The sequence below is a fragment of the Lithobates pipiens genome, unplaced genomic scaffold (assembly GCF_037356315.1).
Source record: "Lithobates pipiens isolate NorthernLeopardFrog02 unplaced genomic scaffold, aLitPip1_a1.2 Scaffold_16, whole genome shotgun sequence".
NCBI lineage: Eukaryota > Metazoa > Chordata > Amphibia > Anura > Ranidae > Lithobates > Lithobates pipiens.
In genome coordinates, this window is record NW_027507748.1 from 593,658,634 (window position 1) to 593,668,611 (window position 9,978).

Below are 9,978 nucleotides of genomic sequence, written 5' to 3' on the forward strand. Positions count from 1 at the left end.
AGGGGACAGCTAATTTACACTGTTATACAAGCTGTACACTCACTACTTTACATTGTAGCAAAGTGTAATTTATTCACTGTTGTCACATAAAAATATTTAAAAAAATGAGGGATGTACTCACTTTTGTGAGATACTATATATGCTGCCATGTTGGAACCAGGAAGGATGGTTGCTGTTTTCATTGCCCAGGTTTGTACAGGAGACTCAAAATGACATAAAAGCACCAGTGAGGCTGTCCAGCCAGCTTCAGGTCCAGTCATGGATAATCTTGTCTTTAAAAAGGCCAAGTGTAAATAATCCAGTTGTTTGCTACTCCTGGTAAACATTAATATTGTGCAGTACACAAAGAAAAAGTTACATACTTAAGCTCAGTGTGCTGTTTCTCCTCCCCCCCAAGCTCTTTTGCAGCTGAGAGCAGAGGGAGTGTGATCACTAATAAGTGTGTTTTTTTTTTGCTTACATCTATACACAAAATGTTTTGCCCTTCACTTCTATTTTAAAAACTGAATGGAGTTGTTCACTTTAAAATCGCACACACAAGTGCCTAGGTACAATCACATAGCAGAAGTGCACAGCTGTTTCTCAGTAGGAATTTAAAATAAAAAGTACATATTCATGTTACTGCTTAGGCACAGCTGACATTTATAGAAGCTTCCTGTGACATAGCAGCTCTTCATTTTTTGAGTTCAGGTCGCCTTTAAATAGACTATAGTATTCCTTTAGCATCCAGCATTCACTGCTTCAGCCCTGAAAATAGCATGACTTTCATGTACTAAAAATATTCTAACTGTATGGCAATGTGCTATACTGTACTACTATGGTTTGCTTGGCTTAGCAGAACAGAAATATAAGATATTTTATTTATGATCACATCCTTTTAAAGAAAATGTTTATCGGCATTTACCTTTTTATTTTATAAGTGAAAAGCTTCAAAATCGGCTATCAGAAGCCCTTTCACCCTCTAGCTTCAGAACAATGTTACACAAGTGCAAAGTTCATAGCAAAAGAAATAAAATCCAGACGCAGAATATATGAACTGGAAGGAATTTTATTAGAGATGTTTCACAATTTCACACCCACACATAAAATCCCTCCCCACAAAAATCAGAAGACTTCCACCAACTAACACAGACCAGACATTAGAGTGGACATGCTTTTCCAGTGCTACTTCTTGCACAAGATGCAGGTACAAACTTTTAATAAAAAGCATTGGTGACTTTTTCAATGGAACAGGCTTTATGATGTTTGAAGGGTGAAAAATAGCACCATGTATCTTTACTCTTATATACAATCATGGCAATTCTCTCTGCAAAAATAAACTTTAAAATTTCACCCCCCTCCCCCCAGAAATACTGTAGAAATTGACTTGTTTTGGGGGGTGTTGGCATCAGCATCATTGACCAAAAATGACTTGCAGAGGTTCTATTTCATAAGGGCCTCAAGCATTTGTGGGACAGACCACGCTTCATCTTACAACCACCAGTCAGTTGTAACAAAGGCCACTGGTGACTCACTGAGGGACAGCACAGGTTTATGGGTAGTAAGAAGAAGCAAAGAAGAAGACGGCAAGGAGAAAGGTGCTGCAGACAACCCCAGCAACCAGACATACCCCCAAACCTCATCTAAAAAAGGAGAAAGAACAGACGCAGAAACTTAGAATGATAAAAAGCTTTCTCTGACGTTAAAGGACTTAACAGAACCCCAGTATTAAAATACTGTGCCTCTGTACTGTAAAGAAAATGTTAGGACTTTAATGGGGGTATGGATAGCACTAAAGATGTCATTAAAAAGTAAACTTCTTAGTATCTTGAGCTGCTCCTGCTGGAAGATGTGGTCACGGAGTAGGACTTCACAGCACCGGATGATCCACTGCCGCCACCACTGCTGAACTTCAAAGAGCTACCGGCTCCGTACCCACCTCCGAACCCGGATCCACCTCCAAAACCAAAGCTTGGTGCAGCTGAAAAGGTATTTCCGCCATAGCCACCACCAGAGGAGGAGGAGCTAGTGTTCACAACAGCTGTGAAGACAAGAAAATATATTTTAGGTTATATTGCTATATACCGTCAGTCATTCACAAAAGTAAGGGACCAAGAAATCTTTATGTAAGAGAGATTCTTGCATTATACGTCCCTGATCTGTGCATTCAATATTAAAGGCTGCCCTCTACTTCTGAATGTGCTAGTTATCTGTCATGCTGATCCACTGGCTTCCTTACTTGTTGAGCTTTTAAAAATTTTGCATATTAAGAGGTCTGACTTTAATGGCTCCATGCTTGTCTTGACTCACTGGGGGAGATTTACTAAAACTGGTGCACTCAGAATCTGGTGTAGGTGTGCATGGTTGCTAATCAGCTTCTAACTCCAGCTTGTTCGATTAAGCTTTGGCAATAAAATCTCAAATCTGATTGGTTTCTAGGCAGAGCTGCGCCATATTTTGCACGCTCCAGCTTTAGTAAATAACCCCTAGTGACGCAGAGAAGCTAAAGTTAACAAGCATTTTCAGAAGTGTCAGCCCACACAATTCGATCAGCATCAGCTTCCTTTATTAGAGGCCATTATGAAATGTTTTAGGCCATTTTAGGGAACGGAATGTTTAGCAAAGGCTGCCTGTGATAGACTTCTGAAAGATTAGTGGCTAAAAAGGTTCAGATGTGTATAGGAAAATACTAGATGCCACTAAACATTCTGAAAACGTGTATCTAACTTTGTTGCTTAGCCAACATAATATATAGATTTACTGCCCATTTCTACACTGGTTCTGTATATCTTGCGTGCAGTCATAGAGAGATACTTACACATACTAACAGCGCCAACACCTTCACCAGCCAACCTAAAAATAAAAGGAGATAAAGAAAAATGAATACAGGATAAATGATGTGTCTTTTGTGACTGTGCTTGAACATATTCTCAGTCATAAGCATATATAAGGTTGTACAACTGCTAAAAAGGAAATTATGATTATCCGTACTATAAATACACAATGAGGTTTAAAAAAATAAATAAAAATTTACCTGCTCTCCTCTCCTTCCAGGAGTTTCCTGTAGGTGGCGATCTCAATATCCAGAGCAAGTTTGACATTCATCAGTTCCTGGTATTCTCTCAGTTGGCGAGCCATGTCCTGCTTGGCCTTCTGTAGAGCACCCTCCAGCTCAGCCAGTTTCTCCCGAGCATCCTTCAGTGCCAGTTCCCCACGTTCCTCAGCCTCTGCAATTTGTGCCTCCAGCTTAGCACGCTGAAAATAGAAAGAAACAAGGTGCTCAATAACATTGCACCATTCTGTGCCTCATCTGCAGCTCTAGGTGTTGGTTTTGCACCCGGTTTTACAAAAGTCACAATATCAGATCTCGAAGGAAATGACAGAATAGAGTGATGAGTTGACAGAATCAAACAGGTGGCTATGCCAGCTAGTCTGCGATCATTGTGCTGGCAGAAAGAAAATGTTATCACCTGAATTATTTAAAAGCAGCAGGTGATCACATTATGATTCATGCAGCCGCACCCTGCCCTTGAACTATATTTTTACAAAAGGATTTAAACGGTAACTAATCCTAATGCACGTCGGTTGCTTGCTTTATGTGGCTTCCAGGCAACATTAAATCTTCTGTAATTGCACCTGCTATGAAGTATTATAATAGATAAGGGAGCAGCACAAGTGCATTGCATTATTTACAGCATATTAATGCTATACAGGACAGCACAATGGCTAAAGTGTAAATACATAGAATGACATTTTACTTTGCAAGAGCTGCCCAGTACAAATCCTTTTTTGTAGATACTAAACATGTAAGAAATTGACAACCATAGACATTAAAAGGGACATATGAGCTTTAAAGCAAGACTTGCATTCAGAACAAAGCAAGTTTTGCTTTAATCCCCAGTTTTCTCTCACACCTCCGCCGTACCACTCAGAGCCCAGTACCTCCAGGTATAGAGGAACATGTGACAGCAATGAGCCAATCACACTGTCCTCTGGGGGGGGGGTTCATTTTAAGAACGCTATGACTTCAATCTTACACAGCCCCCCCCCCCCCCATTGCACCGATGCGCGGCTGCAGAGATCGGGAAATGTCTCACAGCCTGTGATTAGTGCAGCGCCGACTTCCTGGCGGGCTCAGCACGTGCAGTGTGCGAACACGCCAGAGCTCATCCCTACCCACAGCAGCTGAATGGCACAGCTAAGAGAAAAGATGATAAGTGTGTGAATCTGTGAAAGTTCTTATTACCATGAACTTGCTTAGTCCTACATATATAGGTAAAAGCACAGGTTCACTATAAGTAACCATGCAGTGATGTTGAGGGATTTCCTAAAGCACATTCATGTATATCTGCTGTAAGCCTACCTCATCCAATCTAATCTATTTTTAGATTGATCATACCAAATCTGTAGCAGCCAAGCTTTTTTTTTCTGCTTTGACGGTTTTCTTTATAATATCTGATTTAGTTTTTCACTTAAAATTAGACATTTTAAGAATTTGATATTAAATAATTACCTGTGCTTTCACATTCTCAATCTCAGCCTGCAACCTCTGGATGCCGCGGGTCAGCTCGGAGATCTCCTGCTTGGTGTTGCGCAGATCATCACCATGACGGCCAGCGGTGGCCTGGAGCTCCTGGTACTGTTGGTGGACAATAATGGCACATTTAGAGATCAGTGTAATTTATGTACTTTATATGGCCAAAAAAATATATAAGTTAAAAAACACTTACTTTGTTCTGGTAAGTAGATTCTGCCTCTGCACGGCTCTTAGCAGCAATCTCTTCATACTGAGCCTTGACTTCAGCGATGATACTGTCCAGATCCAAAGCTCTGTTGTTGTCCATGGACAGGACGACAGAGGTGTCGGAGATCTGAGCCTGCAGCTCACGCAGTTCCTTTAGTGAAACACAAGTATCGGCATTAGATTTTTTATTACAGGCAAGCTTCTAATATTGATTCAAGTATATATATATATATATATATATATATATATATATATATATATATATATGTGTGCAAGAATGGTCACTGAAAAATGCTTATAGGATTGGAGTGATACATACAACAGATCTTCAGGTGCTGCAAGTCTACAAATACCATTATGCTGGGATTTGCATTTCTGCAACAAATGTAGAGCTGGTTGTTGCCTACCACTGCAATACAAGCCAAGTATTACTCCACCTGTCTTCATACGTATTTGTTCTCACCAAATTTACATTTATATGCAATGCTTATAAAAAGGAGGAGTAATCATATTTGATAGAGTATTGGACACTGTATTAAATAAAACGTGTTTACTTACAGCTTCATACAGGGCCCTCAGGAAGTTGATTTCATCAGTGAGAGCATCGACCTTGCCTTCCAATTCTACCTTATTCATGTAAGAAGCATCCACATCCTGCATAGACCAGAAGAAAGAACAGGTCAATTATTATTTGGCCCAGCAGAAATCCTGATAATGCCTTTAAGCTTAAAAGATGGTCTTTTGATTGAATGTATTCTTCTAGATGCAAGCATCTTAATATCAAAACTTGTAAGGAAAGATTTCACAGATAAAGCAAAGCAAAACTTGGGTATTGAAATAAGCTGTGAGTGTCTGTAAAAGAAAAAGTTCTGAAAACCAGCTCGCTTTTTATTACTGTGGCCAACCACATATCTACTGTGTAGGATCATATATATATATTTTTTTTTAATAAAATAAGGGCTTATTTGGAAGGCAAAAACAGTAGTAACTCAGTGGGAAAAAAAAAAAAAAAAAAAAAAAAAAAAAAGTTGGCAATCTTTCATTGTTTGCCCTCTCTAAACTAATAAAACAGGAAAAAAGAATTGTCTGTCAAAAGGTTATTGCGGTGACAATAAAATTATACTTAGTTGTGCCATAAAGTGAACTGAACTTTGCAGTCTTGTTGTGTATGATCTCCATGCCTACCAGTGTACTCAAACTCATCATTGTGAGCAGTATCTATCATGCCAGATTAACCTTTGCTTTTCACAGCGACTGAGTTTTTGACCTGGATATATGACTGAAATACAAGCTGCACTAAGGCTGCACATGTAAAAGATTGTACCTTCTTCAACACGACAAACTCATTCTCAGCTGAAGTGCGCTTGTTGATTTCATCCTCATACCTGCAAGAAGGAAAGGAGAGACAGGGATTGTAAGTATTCTTGGCAGACCGAGTTCCTCAGTACAAAAAAAAAAAAAAAAAAAATCAAACTGTACTCCTTTCTGTTCAGTGTTATATAATCTTCTCAGGACAACACGCAGCCGGATCTAGACTTTTATGCTTTGTTTAATAGGTTACTCTATCCTAAGACTTGTGGCATTTCAGAAGAAGACAGAACTAGCAGACCTTGCTGTAATTTCCCCTGTAACTGCCTCTAATTTTATACTCTCAAATTTAAACTGGGCTGAAGAAATGCTTCAAGGTCAGCACACTGTATGAAGAGCCAAGCCTTGTCTTCCATCTACTAAAAAGGTCAGTCCTGCTTCCCTTTGATTCTACAAATTCCAGCATGGCATGCTAAGACTAGTTGTGCCTCCATGCGTAGAAGGCGACGGGATGCTGACACTTGAAATTCTGTGCAGCACCATATCAAATTTTGTTAGCCAAACTTCAGAAACAGTTTCCATGTTTTTAAAGCTGGCCATACACTAAGATTTATCTTGCTCAGCCCTGCAGGCTGAACAAGCGAAAAAAGTCTATTGTTTCCCCTGGAGGGATCTCACATGCTGGCCATTGTATTCTAATAGCCGGCTCCCACCCCTGTCACAATACCCAAAGACTGTCTGCCTCCGTTTTGCAAACAATGTTTCACAAAGCTCTTTTGATATTTAACTCAAAGGATTGTCAACATGGCCACCCATGGCTTGAATTTTCTGTTTTTTATTTTTTTTGGAACTGGCCAAAATTTGCTTAATGTATGGCCAACTTTAAACATGAACCATTTACATCAACAGAGCAGTCATTGGCTGTTTTCTTCCATTCCACCAAGCTGGGAAAACTAAAGAGGAAGGTGACTGCTGTGAGAATACACAGAGTTATTATTTTAGACACTTTGTTCAACAAGGATTGATATAGTTAAAAGCAAAACTCTGAAGGACGCATTTATGAAACCTAAGGTAAGGCGGTCACCCATAGCAATGCATCAGGTTTGGCTTTCATTCAGCAATTTGCCGTGAGAACCTGTGCCATGGAATCTAGTTGCTGGGGGAAATGGCTCCACTTTTCCTTCCTCTGACACTTAAATTTTTTTTATTTAACTTTCACTAGACAGGAAAAGGTTAGCCTTTGTGCTGTTTTTATGTATCAAGGGAGCTTTCATTATAAACTTTGGCAGGAAACGGTGTTTGCATGAGAAGTTTCCAACAATGGATCGAGCTGTTATAATGAATCGGTGCACTGCTTGCTAAAGCTGGCTGTAAATGTGAAATAACAGGTATACAAACAAATAGGATATAATCTGCCTATGCAGCTTTTTAAATAAGCACTGCGTCTATTCACACTCTAAAACTGTAAAAAAAAAAAAAAAAAAATTCCCCAGGATTAAATATACGTGTGTGTGTGGTCCTTTGCTCTGTAGACAATGCAGGAAGATAGAAGCAGCCAGCAATGATTGAACTGATACTTGTGCATTGATACCAAGCCTTTTGTATTCACTAGCGCTGGACATCTAGATATCACCTGATATAGATTACCTGCTATTGACTTTCCTGTAAGGGACACACCCTGGGTTTATCTGCATTGTTTGCTTTAGATCCTGTGGGCCTCTGCTTGGCCAACACAGGATTTTGCAACCCCTCCCCCCTCTTTCCAGCTTTCTTTGGTACAGTAAGGGCGTGGTGCCTACCCATACAAGAGCCTTTATAATAATATATCATTAGAGTAATGCAGGTGCTTCCCATCTTCAAAAACCTAGGTACAGTTACAAAATCTTCTGCAGTTATAATCAGTAACAGGTTGAGTTACGAAAGTACTGTGCTATTTATATTAGGAGCTGCGTTTACCAAGCTGATTACTTACTTGTTCTTGAAATCCTCAACCAGATCTTGCATGTTCCTGAGTTCTCCGTCCAGTCTGCCCTTATCGTTGACCAGGCTGTCCAGCTGCCTCCTCAGGTTGGAAATGTAAGCCTCGAACAGGGGGCCGATGTTGCTGGCCTTGGTAGACTTTTGGTTCTGCAGAAGATCCCATTTTGTCTCCAGAACTTTGTTTTGCTGTTCCAGGAATCTCACCTTTTAAAAACAGCAAGCAGGAAGGAAAATGTAAAGACGGTCTAGACAGTGCAGAAGTTTAACACATAACCTGCTACAGATAGGAATAGAAGTATGGTCCTCAGCTGCAGCAAGAATGACGCATGCAATTCAAATTCATATGTATACGGTAGCATATACCAATACTCAGTACAATAAATGCGTAAAAGGGTACACTGTTTACATCTGTGCACAATTGATCAAATCAATTAATTTGATTAATAGCAACAGAACTTATGAAATGCAACATTTTTTACTAAATAAACAGCCAAGAGCCTAACTTGAACAATGCTAAAAATACGGACACAATAATTCATTTTTAAAAGTCCTTACCTTATCAATGAAAGAAGCAAACTTGTTGTTCAGGGTCTTGATCTGTTCCTTCTCCTCCTTCCTAACAACCTGGATGTTGGGGTCAATCTCCAGATTAAGGGGTGCCAGCAGGCTATGGTTGATGGTCACTTCATGGATTCCAGGTCCAGCTACTTGGCCACCGCCATAGCCACCACCGAATCCAGCTCCACCACCGAATCCGGCTCCACCGCCGAACCCAGATCCACCGCCGATGCCATAAAGGGAACCGCCACCAGCGCCAGACCTGGCACTGGACACACCATAGGAAACGCTCTTTCTCACGGAGCCCACATTAGACAAGCTAGAGCTGCTCCAGTTCCCTGGTCTTCCGAAGCCAGAACCTTTGGAGGAACGTGTCTGGCTGACTCTGAAGGAGCTAACGCCTCCCTGGGGGACAGCAGATCGGGTGCTGAAGCTCTGGTAAGACATTGTGCCAAGTGGAGATGATAATGAGAGGCGAAGAAGAAACTGGTGCTGCTGGTCTGTCTGACGGATCCAGTGCTTCTGAAGCTGCAGCTTCTCCTTTTATATTGGAGCTGGGACTGGGCTGGGGGAAGGGGGCAGAGGGATCAGTTTACGGTATGTCACAGCTAGGTGTGGCTGGCTGCCATCCGCAGTCTGTTACCTGCAGCTATGTCCACACCTTCTTGCACGGTCCCTCCCAGTGACCACTCCAACATTCTCAGTCTGGACACACACACACACAATCACTACTTAACATCGCCTGTACAAGTCTGCAAATACACTTTATCATGCAGCTCCCCATTCTATTCCTGTACAGTGCAGCTTTTAGATTTTAGTCTTACTACAATAAGCACCTGCAGAACGGTCTACAAGTCTTCCCTAAAGCAACGAGGGAGTTAAAGCAACGGAGGTTGGCACAATACAGAGCTTATATGTGCGGTGACTCATATTTAGATAAGGATGAAGAATTTACAACTCAGCAATTAAAAATGCAAAAGATTTTCAGCTGCAATTCAAAGTTCATTGACAGTTTTAATGCAAATGTTTTATTTTGATTAATCGTTAGAAATGAAGATATATTAATAGTAATTCACATACTTTATATTTACCTAAACTAAAGCGTATTGTTATCCTGTGAAGTGCAATGAACAAGGCAAAACGTATAGACGTTCTTCTGCAGAAGTGCATGTTCGATGCGTTTTGTGAGCAAAGCGCAGAACATGATATCTAAGTAGAATATACTTTGCTGATGACAGTCAATGAAGTACAGCATACATTGAACCTATTGCTTACTGCACTTTGCACTGTTTAAGTCTAGTGAGCCTATGAAGCAATATTTAAAGCAGTTATTTGGAAATCCTAATTTATAATCATATTTGGAGGATGCATGGCAGCCGCTATCATCAATGCTCAATCAATCATTGAAA

The 9,978-nt window shown here is 40.5% G+C and overlaps 1 protein-coding gene across 1 annotated transcript; it reads right to left on the reverse strand.

Annotated features, from left to right (window-relative positions):
• Nucleotides 1-1,030: 1,030 nt before the first annotated feature.
• Nucleotides 1,031-9,106, reverse strand: LOC143983842 (keratin, type II cytoskeletal 7-like). Its single transcript, XM_077483940.1, has 9 exons — nucleotides 8,567-9,106; nucleotides 8,004-8,215; nucleotides 6,048-6,108; nucleotides 5,282-5,377; nucleotides 4,710-4,874; nucleotides 4,493-4,618; nucleotides 3,014-3,234; nucleotides 2,798-2,832; nucleotides 1,031-2,020 (listed from the first exon to the last, which is right to left on the reverse strand). The coding sequence occupies exons 1-9, from the start codon at nucleotides 9,014-9,016 to the stop codon at nucleotides 1,800-1,802; spliced, it is 1,587 nt and encodes a 528-aa protein (XP_077340066.1). The 5' UTR covers nucleotides 9,017-9,106; the 3' UTR covers nucleotides 1,031-1,799.
• Between the last annotated feature and the right edge of the window lie 872 nt (nucleotides 9,107-9,978).

Coding starts and splice junctions, on each gene's coding strand:
- LOC143983842 (XM_077483940.1), bottom strand. CDS start 9,016: ATGTCTTACCAGAGCTTCAGCACCCGATCTGCTGTCCCCCAGGGAGGC. Junction 5,378..6,047: donor AGTTTGTCGTGTTGAAGAAG/GTACAATCTTTT, acceptor TGGTCTATGCAG/GATGTGGATGCTTCTTACAT. Junction 2,021..2,797: donor TGTTGGCGCTGTTAGTATGT/GTAAGTATCTCT, acceptor TTGTCTTCACAG/CTGTTGTGAACACTAGCTCC.